The following is a 12,222-nucleotide window of genomic DNA, read 5'->3' on the forward strand; positions in this document are numbered from 1 at the left end:
AACAGGGGCTTCCATGGGTGGTGTCAAGTCCAGGAGATCAGGACCACATAAGCAGCCCCTGGGGGATGAAGTCTTCCTTCTGCCCAGGCATGCGGGGTGGCCAATCCCCAACTTCAGCTCCCATTGGCAGCCAAACTGTAAGATCCTCAAGGGACCCAAGGTTTGTGTCTCTGGTCTCACAGTCAAGTTGCAGGAGGCCTGGGCTCACGGGGAAGGAGTGGCAATAGAAGAGCTGTTTCCCATTTTCTTTGGCCCCTGCAGGGCCATGGTAGAAACTTCTGACTGGAGAAGAGAGTCGAGGGGCAGATGAGTTTGGCCTGAGAGAGGCATGTGCTTCCTTTGGCCTTGGCTGTCTTGGCTGGCAGCTTTAGAAACCCATAGAAGAAACAAGAGGAGGGTGAAGCCCGAGCAGCTGGCCTGGGGGCCTGCTGGTTTCCTAGTAGGTAAGGGCAGAGGACTCCTGGCCCAACAGGCAGGCAGCAGCTCTGGTCCCCAAGCCCACTATGGGGACTGGGGATGTTCCTTCCAGTGTCCTTTGCTCTCCTCCGCCCTGCCTGCAGGCCTGTGGTCCCCGCCCCACCTGTGCCTAGGGGAACACGGGGGCCAATGATGTGCTGCAGGTCATGCTGTCCTTGCCTGGAAGCCGGCGATCGTTGAACGTGTGCATGTTGATGACGGCGTCGGTCTTGACCATCATGGGAGGCTGCGGCTTGTGCTTGACCCGACGCTGGCAGGTAAGGGAGAAGCGGATCTCGTCGGCCATGGTACTGCAGAAGGAACGCTGGGGTGGGGGTACGGGGTGGGAGGGCAAGGGGCACATGGGTGAGGCCCGACCCTGCAACTCCAGCCAAGTCCCCCCCTTCCTCCCAGAGCCTGTGCTGAAGCTACCAGGTCTCCCTCACACATTTACCCCACCTGCCTCCTGCCCCGTGTAAGGTGATTATCTTGAGTAGCAGCCTACAGAACGTCACGTCCTTGTCTGGAGTCTAAGGTGGTATCATCTTAGCCCCATGTTACGGATGAGCCAACTGTGGCTCTGACTGGCATGCACATTCATGTTGGAGGAATGTACCCGCCTGACCTTTCTCCACTAGCTTCTGAAGGCAGGAACCAGGCAGTTTCATCCCTATGAGCCCGGCCCCCAGCTTTAGGCCTGGCTCAGAGTCAGTGCTTAAGAAACATTTGATGAATATATGGGTAACCTTGCTGGAAGGGCTTCCAACTGAGGGGAGGGTCACCGCGCTCCCACTCAGGGAAGTTCAGTACATATTTCTCAACTGGGAGGCAGGTCCCTGTAGGGCTGTGGGTGGCAGCGGCCTCTTCTGGCCTGGGTCCCTGTGGATATCCAAGAGGGACAGCTCAAGTGCAGCACTGCCCACAGGTATCTGATGACAGTGGCTCCTATGAGACCAGCTGCCAGAGGTTGTCCTGCAGCTTGTCGAGAAGGCAGTGGGGCTGGGAGGTCCGGGCATCAGCACTGAGACAGTTTGTAGGTAGGCTGTGTGGTGAAGGGGAAGGGGGACCTGGCTTTGAATTCTGTCCCTGCCTCTTACCAGCTGTGTGACCTTGCCAAGTGTCCCCTTTCTTCCCTACTAAATGCAGACATCGTCCCTCCTCGCCTCCCTTTCTTGCTTCTGAGACTATTTACTGAGACCCACTCTGTGCCAAGCACTGTTCCAGGTGTTAGGCACACAGCAGTGAAAAAGACAGATAAGGTCCTAGCCCATGGTCTAGGAGCCCATGGTCTAATGATGGGACAGAAATAGATAATAAACTTGTGAACAAATAATTTCAGAGAGGGATAACTATTATTAAGAGAATAAAGCAGTGAAATGGGATAGAGTGGGGTGGGGAGGGGGGATAGGTGGGGAAGACCACTTGAGCTTCAGCTGAATGACCAAAAGACTCTAAGAATATGGAGCTCTGGGGGAAGAGCATTTCAGGTAGATGGAACAGCATGTGCAAAGGCCCTGAGGCAGAAATGTGCTTGGTTAAGGACTAAAAATGTGGCCAGTGTGTATGGAGCAGAGTAAGTGAGGGGGGAGGGTGGGAAGGAGGAGGTTGGAGACGTGGGCAAGGACCAGATCTCATAGGCTTTTCGGTGGAATTTGGAGCTCATTCCAATTGTAATGTAATTCTAATGGAACCCAAAGAATTTGATTGTTATTTTTAGATGTATCATAATTTTTTAAACCATTCCCTATTATTGGACATTTAGGTTTTTTTCACATTATAGTTAACACTTCAACAAACAACCTTGTCAATAAAATTGCACATGTCCTTGGCCACTTCCATTGGGTGCATTTCTAAAAGTAGAAACTGGGGCTTCCCTGGTGGCGCAGTGGTTGAGAGTCCGCCTGCCGAGGCAGGGGACACGGGTTCGTGCCCTGGTCCGGGAGGATCCCACATGCCGTGGAGCGGCTGGGCCCGTGAGCCATGGCTGCTGAGCCTGCGCGTCCAGAGCCTGTGCTCCGCAACGGGAGAGGCCACAGCAGTGAGAGGCCCGCGTGCCGCAAAAAAAAAAACAAAAAAAACAAAAAAACAGAAATTGGTCAAAAGCATGGCCACTTTTTAATAAAGACTCTGGCCATACTACAAAGTTACCTTCCAGAAACTTACCCTCTTGGACTCCCCCCAGCAATATGGGAACATGTCCCTTTTCTTATACCCATGTGAACTTGAACACCGAGAATTATCTTTGCCCCTCCTCTTTGCTAACTCCAGCTTCCTGATTATAAAGGACTCCATTTAATTTTGGATGGATGGGTAAGAGCATCTTATACATATGACTTAACTGCAATCTCCTTCCACAGTTGCCCTGAATCCCTTTGAACTTTGCTGTGAGAGGAGCTTCCCCGCAGCCCAGTAGCCTTCAACTCAAGGTGCACATTTGAATCATGCCGTACACTTTAAGAAGCCTATTCCAGGCTCTACCACAGGCCAATTAAAACACAGTCTCCGGGAGTGAGGCCAGGGTATTAGCACTTAAAACACTTTCTCCCTGTGATTCCGATTTGCTACTGGGACCCAGAACCACTACCTAACCACAGTTGATGAATTAATCAGACAGGTTGAACCTAGCAAGCTTGGGCCGGCCCTCCTATCTCTTTATTTATTTATTTATTTTGGTTAAACTTTTGATTATGGAAATTTCCAAATATATGCAGAAGTGGAGAGAAGAGTATAATGAATCCCCTATGTAAGCATCACGAAGCTTCGACAATTACCCTGGAGGGGTTTATGCAAGGGAATGACACGGTTTGAATTAAGTTTTAAACAGGGCGCTGGCTGCTGTATGGAGAGCAGCTGATCGAGAGGAAAAGTGGAGGCAGGAAGGCCAGACTGGAGGCTGGTGCATGATCCAGCTGGACAGGATGGGTGTGGCCTGGTGTGGAGCTACACTGAGGGGAAAACATGCTCGGAGTCAGTGCAGAGGTGGGGCTGGCAGGGCTTCCTGGTGGACTGGATTCAGAGTGGGCTACGGTGGGGATGGGATCAGACACCACCTTGCACCTGGCACATAGGGGGTTAGAAACCAGCGCAGACCCCGTTCCGTCTCCTTCCCTTCCCCGCGCAGGCCCCAGCTCCTGGGGGCTTACCTGCTCTCGCTCTGCTGTCTTGCGGAGCTTATATACAAACTCGCCCACAGCCACCAGCACAGACAGGACCAGCCCGGCGGCCAGGACGATGAAGATGCCCCCGATCTTCTGGATGCCCAGGGCGCTGGCCTCTTTGTTTTCCTCCTCGGGACACCCGCTGCCCCGCCACCACTTCTCCTTCAGGACGTGCAGCTTGTCCTCCTCCTGCAGCTGCAGGATGGCGATGGTGATCTTGTCCCGGTATGGGGAGCCTGAGCGGGGGAGAGAGGAACCTGGCTGTCAGCAGCCTTCAGTCCACCTGTGCGCCCCTGTCAGTACCCTGGTGGGTGCCAGACACCACCGCTGGGCCTCTCAGTACGCTCACCCAAAGGGGGACCCTAGTGCCAGGAGGCCCCTCTTGAAATCCACCTATGGTGTCTGGGTGGAAGGGTCCTGATTTGGGGTGCAGAGTCTCCATAGGCCTGCAGAGCATCTGGGCAGCATCAGCAGGGGTGAGGTCAGGGAGAGGAGGCGTGACCTCTGAATTGACCCCCCACCTTTGTGCCTGCCCAGGTCTCCTCTGCTCAGGCCAGGCCTGACCTCACAAGGCTTGTGTCTCTACCTTTCTGTTTCTGGGCTGAGGAAACAGCCCAGTGGGGTTTTAAGGCTCAGTGGGGTGACCTGGGAGAGGGAGCAGGGGGCCGTGTGTGCGCACGAGTGGATGCGGCGGTTTCGCTCACCCTTTGTCACCCGCCACCCTCCCGCCTGCAGCCCCACGCTCACCCATGGGCGTGCCAATGCCGTAGCCCTTGGAGTCGATGAGGCCCCCGATCTGGGTGAGGTTGCAGTTCCTCTGGGTGATGTACTCGATGGTGGTGGACTCCATGAGCAGCGCGTAGTCGGCTGTCAGCGCCCGCTGCACGCCCTCCTCGTTGTTCTTCACCAGCGCCGAGGGCTTACTGCTCATGAAGGCCCACATCTTCTCGAAAGTGGAGATCTTGGATTTCTGGGCCGTGGGGAGGGATGAGGGGTGGTGATGCACACAGAGGTACTGAGCACACAGGGATCAAGTGCAGCTCACCCCTTAGCGGGGCCCGGGTCACTGAACTTCGTGCACAGTCCTCAGAGCGAGGGAGTGCGACCCACTGCGCAGATGTGGAAACTGAGGGCCTGGGCGGATAGGTCCCCAAACGCACAGCTGCTGAGTCATAAACCTGAGTCGAGCCAACCTACCCGAAAGCACTTGGCTCTTGGCCACGGCACGAGTATGTTTCAGGCTGTTCTTTTAAAAATTAATTTTCTCTCTCTAAGATTTATTGAACAATTAAACACGTGCAGGTCCCGCTCTAAGTGCTTTGCCTGCATTAACTCACGGATTCTTCCCAGCAATCATAGGGGGCAGGTACTGTCATTAGCCCCATTTTACAGATGAGAAAATTGAGTTTACCTGTGCCTCAATTTGCCTAATTTACTCAGACACAAAGTGGCAAAACCAGCTTCTAACCCAGGCCATCTGGCTCCACAGCCCATGCTCCTAACCATAGAGCTGCACTGCCTCGCAGAAGCCACTGTGAAGGTGGGGGGAGGGGCAGGGGCTGATGAGGGCAAAGCTCGGTGGATTCTGGGCCTCCCACTCCCACTTCAAGCAGGTCGCTCTATGTACCATGCTCCAGGGGAAGATTTGTCTGAGGCAAGTGCTCCTGTCTGTTCTTCAAAACAGTAAAAGAGAAGCAGGGGGCTTCCCTGGTGGCGCAGCGGTTGAGAGTCCGCCTGCCGATGCAGGGGATGCGGGTTCGTGCCCCGGTCTGGGAAGATGCCACATGACGCGGAGCGGCTGGGCCCGTGAGCCATGGCCGCTGAGCCTGCGCGTCCGGAGCCTGTGCTCCGCAACGGGAGAGGCCACGACAGTGAGAGGCCCGCGTACCGCAAAAAAAAAAAAAAAAAGAGAAGCAGGGTGAGAATTGCAGAGAGGGGAGAAGAGTGGGGGCAGTCAGAGCAGGTGGTCCACAGACCCCCTCAGCCTCTCGTTCCAGAGCATCCTGGGCAGGACGCTGCTCCATGAATACGGAACCAGCATCCCTAAGATCAGGCCTGGTGGGTGGGCTGCTGCGCGTGCCCCGCCTGGCTGGGGAGACCCAGAGAGGGCCTGGGGCCAGGAGAGGGGGCCAAGGTTCCATGTTGCTTGCTGCCTGGGGAGACTGGGCAGACCTGGGTGCGTGCACTCATGAGATTTCTTGGGAACTTAGTGCCTGCCGGCTGCCTGCTCCCAGCAGGGATCAGCCTTGCCTCTGCTGATCCCAGGGGAACAGGTGGCTCTGCAGGCCTCATTGTCCCTGGCTGTTTCCAAGTCTGGCTGTGCCTGTTTGTGATGTCAGCCTGTCTGACTGGTACCCGGCCCAGCTCCAGTGTGCGTGATGACATGGGTGTGCTCAAACAGGCTGGCGCGGGGCTGCGGGCGGGGGGAGAAGCTGTGACTGCCAGGAGTGGCGGGGGGAGGGGGCTGGGAGGAAAGTGGACCTTCTCCTCTCCAGGTGTTTCCTAGCGCTAAGGGCTGTCCCCTCCAAGACTGGCTCCTGGAGACCCAAGCACGCCTCGGGGAGGAGGGAGCCCCGGAGCAGCAGGCAGCACCCCACTCGAGATTCCACCTGAGCCCCGAATCTCTTGAGTGCCAGGGATGCCCCCTTTGGGCACAGGGCCTGAGGGCGCCTTCATAGACGAGCAGCCACTCCCCTCCTGCAAATTTATCTGCCCCGAAGCTGAAGGCCTGGAAGGGCTCAGATGCCCAGAGCCCTCAGTGGGTTCCATCGGAGCAGCAAGCTGGCTGCCGCCCGCTCCTGCCGTCCTCAGCCTGTCCCACTATCAGCTATTCCTGCTCCCCGGCTATTCCATCCTCCCATGGCTCCCAGATTCTCCCCCCGTCCCCACTTAGCTACTCTTGCCCTTAAGAACATTCCTGATGTCCAGCTCTTCCAACTCTCCAGACATTTCTTATTTTCTAGATAATTTCTGATATCCAGACTGCCTTCTCCAGTTTCTCCCTTGGGTCCATTCTCACTCTGCTACTTTTCCCACCCTGATTCTCTACAGTCGGAAGCTTTGAACTGGCTCCAATTATCCCCATCCCTGGGATTCATGCCCTGGTGTGATCCCTTACCCTTGAGTGTGGGCTGGGCTCAGTGACTTGCTTTTAACCCCCGCCCCCAGGAGTGATGGGATGTCATGCCTGAGATTAGGTTACAAGAGACTGTGACTTCTGTCTTGCTTCTGCTCTCTCTGGCTCCTCTGGCTTGCTGCTCTGATGGAAGCTGGCTGCCATGCTGTGAGCTGCCCCATGGAGAGGCCCACATAGCAAGGAACAGAGGGCAGCCTCCAGACGACAGTCAGTGGAGATGGAAACCCTCTGCCCAACAGCCCAGGGGGAACTGAATGCTGCCAACCACCACGTGAGTGAGCTTAGAAGTGGAGCCTGGAGATGACCACAGTGTTAGCCAGCACCCTGATCCCAGCCTGTGAGAGGCCCTGCACAGAGGACCCAGCTATGCCAAGCTGATTCCTGACCCACAGGCTGTGAGGTCATAATGTTGTTGTTTTAAGACACTAAGTTTGCGGTAATTTGTTATGCAGCTATAGGTAACTGATACACTCTCTTACACACATACTGACGCAAGCTACTTTTATTCCCAAGATCGTTGCTTTTTCAGATGACCAGTTCCAACTCTCCTTCTAATCAGGTTATCCAAGTCCAATCATCACTGCTTGGCAGGGACACATGGCCTCAGACACTCTGCTCTCTTGGTTATTGTAACCAAATACTATTCTCCAATCAGTGGTTTCAGCACCTCAGCTCCTTTTCCATCCCAGTCTCTCCTGCTTTCCAAATTCTCCTTCTTCTACTAGAGGTGGGAATTAGGAGTGTAGGAGGCCATCAGGGCTCCTTTTACATCTCCTAATGCATGCAGGCATGCATCCATCCATCTATCCAGCCATCCATCTACCTATCCATCCACCCACCCATCCTCTCATTCATCATGTTCATGTTCTCACCCCTTCACTCACACACTATCTACACACTAATTCATTCAACTAACTATCCAACTATCCACCCAGCCTTTTACTTATCCATCCATCCTTACATCTCACCCATCTTACCCACTCATTCTCCGACACAACCAGCCATCAGTAACTTGAAAATGAACCACACAGGGAGCCCTGTCCCACTCCTTCTGTCTCAGAAGAGGATGAGAACTTCTCCTCTTTCTGCAAACGCCTCCCTGCATCCTCTCCCCAACACCCCATTCCTTCTATACATAGGCATGCCTGACATCAAAATATATGCTCTTCCCAGTAACACCCCATCATAAATGGAGATAGAAATTTCCACTGGAGGCTGGCGAGGGAGAGGCTGGTATTGAGGCTGATGGGCTTTGAGGAGAGACACATGAAAGCCTGAAGCAGGTGAAGGAATGGAATGGGGAAGATGGGTAAAGACACCAGAAAGCTTGGGCCAGTTAAGATGAAAAGTGACGATAAGGCGGGAAGCTGGCTGTGATGCTGATTTCAAGAGGTTCTGCTCTCCCAGCTCCAGTGTCAACTAATTCATTACCTTCTTCACCTTTAGGCAGATGGGTCTGAAATCTTCTTCCCTAGAAAGGTGGCCCCTGTGTTTGTCTCATATCTTGGGATCCCCATTTTCAACAAAACCCACTGATAGTTTCTGATTCCCCTTAGGTTCTGTCCTTGAGTGATTCTGTGATTCTGAGAACATCCCTGAAAAGCTTCCCTGTGCACCTCTGAGGCAGGGAGGGATACAGCCAGGGCCCCTCCTGGAATCTCAGTCCCCTCTCCTATCTTCCTGGGCCTCGTCACAAGATGCCTGAGTTCCGTCACTGGCCTGAGTTACTTACCACCCCAAGGAATGGAGTCTCACGTACCTACGACTCTAATGCCATCCTCCCTGTCCCAGCTCCAGTGGGAACCTTAATAAGCATTGCTTCAGGGCCAGTCACCCAAATCAATTAATGGAATCGCTTGGAGCAGCCGATACAGGGCGACATGCCAGGACGGAGAGGATTTTTTTATCAGTGAATTTGGCAAGAAAGTAAGTTTCAGACTCACGACTTTCAATTCTAGCCTCCTCAAAGAAGTAAATTGATTTTCCCCCACTGAAGATATTTAATCTTGAGAATTTAACATTTCTGCACAAGAAAATGTATATAGGTATATATATATATGTATAAAAATATATATCAATTCCAAAGAGAGCTGAATCTCAGGGAATGTGTGTGGGGAGGCAATGTGATTCCATGTGAGACCTTGAGTATTTTCCATACTGGAAAAGAGACCTTTTTCCAGATTAACTGGCTTTCTTATCCCTGGATGTGGAGTCTTTGGCCTTATTGGATCCACGTACCCGAGCAGTTAATCATGTCTCTTGGGTTATTTTCATGGGGACCAGGAGGCTCCCTGCCTCTGCCCACTTCGCCAGGGCAGACTTGCTGACCCTCTGGCCCAGCAGCTGCCTCTGCTGTCTGCATGTGCCCCTGAGGCTTGCCTGTGCGGGGGCTGCAGGCTGGCCCCTGAAGGGGGAGTTAGGAGGTGAGGGCTGCAGGCTGACCCTTGCAGAGGGGAGTCAGGAGGCGAGGGCTACAGGCTGGGGATGGAGGTGGTGGGAGGGGTCGGCTCCACTGCATGGACTCTGGTGTCACACCTAGCTGGGTTCAAATGCCAGCTCCTTCTGTGACCACAGGAAGTGATGTCACATCTCTGAGCCTCATTTTCCACATGTGTAAAATGGGAATCAGCTTAGCCCAGAGCCAGGTTCCTAGGCAGTGCCTGATAAGTGGCCAGCGTCATTCTCTGTCTTCAAGCCTCCTTATTCTCTTTAAGGCTCAGTTTTCTCATCTAGAAATTGGGGATAATAATTTCTAGAGTGCAGAGTTTCTATAGAAACTAAATGACACAGTACTCAGTGGCAGAAAATTCCAGTGCTGAGACGGGCCAGGCAGAGTACTGTAAATAAGTAAAGACTGCTGAGTGGAGTTCTGATAAGCTGGAGATGGCCGCCACCTCTTGGCACCTGACAATCTCTCTTCGGGAGAGCCAGCTCAGTGATGCCCCTTCATCTTTCACATTTTCGAGAAGCTGGATATGTGAATTTTTTAAATGCAAAAATCTCCCCATTTTAAAATGCTGGCCACTAATTAAAAATATATAAGAGGGCTTCCCTGGTGGCGCAGTGGTTGAGTGTCCGCCTACCGATGCAGGGGACACGGGTTTGTGCCCCGGTCCGGGAAGATCCCACATGCACAGAGCGGCTGGGCCTGTGAGCCATGGCCACTGAGCCTGCGTGTCCAGAGCCTGTGCTCTGCAAGGGGAGAGGCCACAGCAGTGAGAGGCCCACATACCACAAAAAAAAAAAAAAAAAAAAAAAAAATATATATATATATATATATATATATATATATATGAAATGTGCTGCCCCCCAAAATCGTATCTGTGAGCTAAACAGGGCTGTGTATCACCAAGAATATACAATAAAAATAGTTAACATTTATTGTATGCATTCTCTGTGTCAGGTATGGTTCTAAGTTTTCTATATAAATTATCCCATTTAATCATCTCAATAATCACCTCTACAAGGGGTGTGTGTGTGTGTGTGTGTGTGTGTGTGTGTGTATATACTATTATTATACCCATTTCATAGGTGAGAAAACCGAGGCACAGAGAGGTCATCAGTAACTGAGTCGTTTTCAATAACTTCCCATCATCCCCAGGCCTCCCCTGCCCCTTTTGCTGCCTTCTGCCTGCCTGCTCTGGGTCTCTTCTATTCTGAGGACCTCTGGGCTCCCCCTGAAGTGTTTAGCTCTGTGCAGGGGTAGACAGCCATCCTGTGATAGAGGCACCAATATCCTCCACAAAGCCCCCAGGCCCAATCTGGAGGGACCTGGAAGAAGAGAGGTTCTCCAGGTGTCCACTGGCTGGAGCTTCTCCATGGGACTGCAGTTAAACCCTTGCCTCAGGAGGGGACTACATGGCAAAAGGAGAAAAGGGGCCAGCCAACTTGCCCATCTTCTGGGTCAGCCAAACAGAGGGGCATCCAGAGGAGAAAGCCTTTGCCTTCAATGTGCTGTGTGCCTAGCACTGGCCTAACCACTGTGTATACAGTGGCTGATTGAATCTCCTTGCTAATTGCTGAATGGTGGGAATCAGTATCCATGTCATCCAGGTGAGCAAATTGAGGCTCAGAGAAGTGAAGTGACTTATCCAAGGTCACCCAGCACAGACAACAGCCAAGACTCAAGTCCTGGTCTGTCTGACTCTGAGACTGCGCCAGGCTGCACCACAATGAATTCTGCCTGGTCACTGCATTTCTGTCCTCCTATCCTGCTTCTGCTTGAAAGCAGGGCTAAGGCTCTATCAGAGAGGCCAGCAGACAGGTCAGGAGAAACTGGGAGCTGAGCTTGGGAGCACCCTCCTGAGCCTTCCAGCCCAGGGAAGAGTCTGCTGAGCAGCTGGAAGGTAGGGAGATAGACTGGATGGCCTCTCCAGGCACCTTCCAGGCTCAGTTGCTAGGATGGGGCAAAGCTGTGCAAGGGGTGGGGCTTGACGGTGCCAGGGACCTGGGGAGCCTGGAACTCTTGGTCCCCAGCTCTATCTCTTTCCTAAGTGGCTGTCACTCACACACAGTCCCTCCCACGTGTGATGTGTCTCTCCCACCGCAACACCAAAGAGGGCTAAATCCTTGGAGAAGCTGTCTTCTGACATCCTCTGCCTTCAAAGTTGCCCAGCCCTCCCCGCCAAGAACACGCTTTCCCAACGTCCTCCTTTCCATTTGCCTACATATTTTTACAGCCAAACAACACTTTCAAAGGCCTCCTTTTTCTTCTCCTAATTAATTTTTATCTTCCAAGACGGAGGGAGGACAACACGGGAGACATTGTTTGTGATGTTTGCTGCTCCCTGACAACTCTTCAAATGAAATTTCCTCTGGAATGATGGGCTGCCACTAGCCACGCGTCTCCCAGGCTACAGAGTGGGGGAGCGAGGGGTCTGGAGCCCCCCGAGAGACCAGCGTCTCGCTTCCTGCTGTTGTCATCTTTGGATGGGAATGGGCTCTCTCCCTCGAGTGCTACTCTCAGCCAGGGGGGCTTTTTAAGACAGTTTGCAGCTTAACCAGGAAACATGCTAACTGCAGAAATGAAGTTCATTTGCCCTGTGCTCTGGAACCTTCAGGGGTGCTACCTGCTGGGTTCCTGTCCTCAGCATGGTCTCCTGTATTTGCTTTACTTGGCCTCTGCTGTCTTTTAATTCCATCCTTTAATTCGACAACGGCATCCACTCAACGTGATTATTTAAGCAACTACGATGTGCCAGGATGGTTCTAGGCTGGGGATACGGCTTCACTCTTCCCCAAGGAACTCCTGGACTGTGGCTGGCTCTTTAGAGAAACAATATGGACACGGAGACAAAGAGCACAGGCATTAGAGCCAGACTACTTGGATTCCAATCCCAGCGCTGCATTTCACCAGCTGTGTGACATTAGGCAAGAAATATGAACTCAGGTTACTTTCTGAGCCTTCCTTTCATCATGTGTTAGAGGTGATAATAATAGTCTCAACCTTCTAGGGATGTTATGAGGATGATA

The 12,222-nt window shown here is 52.8% G+C and overlaps 1 protein-coding gene across 2 annotated transcripts in view; it reads right to left on the reverse strand.

The window, feature by feature from the left end:
* Window positions 1-586: 586 nt before the first annotated feature.
* The window catches only part of GRIK3 (glutamate ionotropic receptor kainate type subunit 3), a 235,930-nt gene continuing 224,294 nt past the window's right edge, over window positions 587-12,222 (reverse strand). The window contains exons 14-16 of one of the 2 annotated variants that reach the window (XM_060003821.1): window positions 4,362-4,584; window positions 3,600-3,850; window positions 587-781 (exon numbers count right to left, since the gene is read on the reverse strand). In XM_060003821.1, the coding sequence (XP_059859804.1) occupies window positions 587-781; window positions 3,600-3,850; window positions 4,362-4,584 (669 nt within the window). Of the gene's footprint in view, window positions 782-3,272; window positions 3,851-4,361; window positions 4,585-12,222 lie in introns of those variants that run through there. The other variant, XM_060003812.1, reaches the window with a different exon arrangement.

Source organism: Delphinus delphis, chromosome 1, assembly GCF_949987515.2.
Source record: "Delphinus delphis chromosome 1, mDelDel1.2, whole genome shotgun sequence".
Classification (NCBI taxonomy): domain Eukaryota; kingdom Metazoa; phylum Chordata; class Mammalia; order Artiodactyla; family Delphinidae; genus Delphinus; species Delphinus delphis.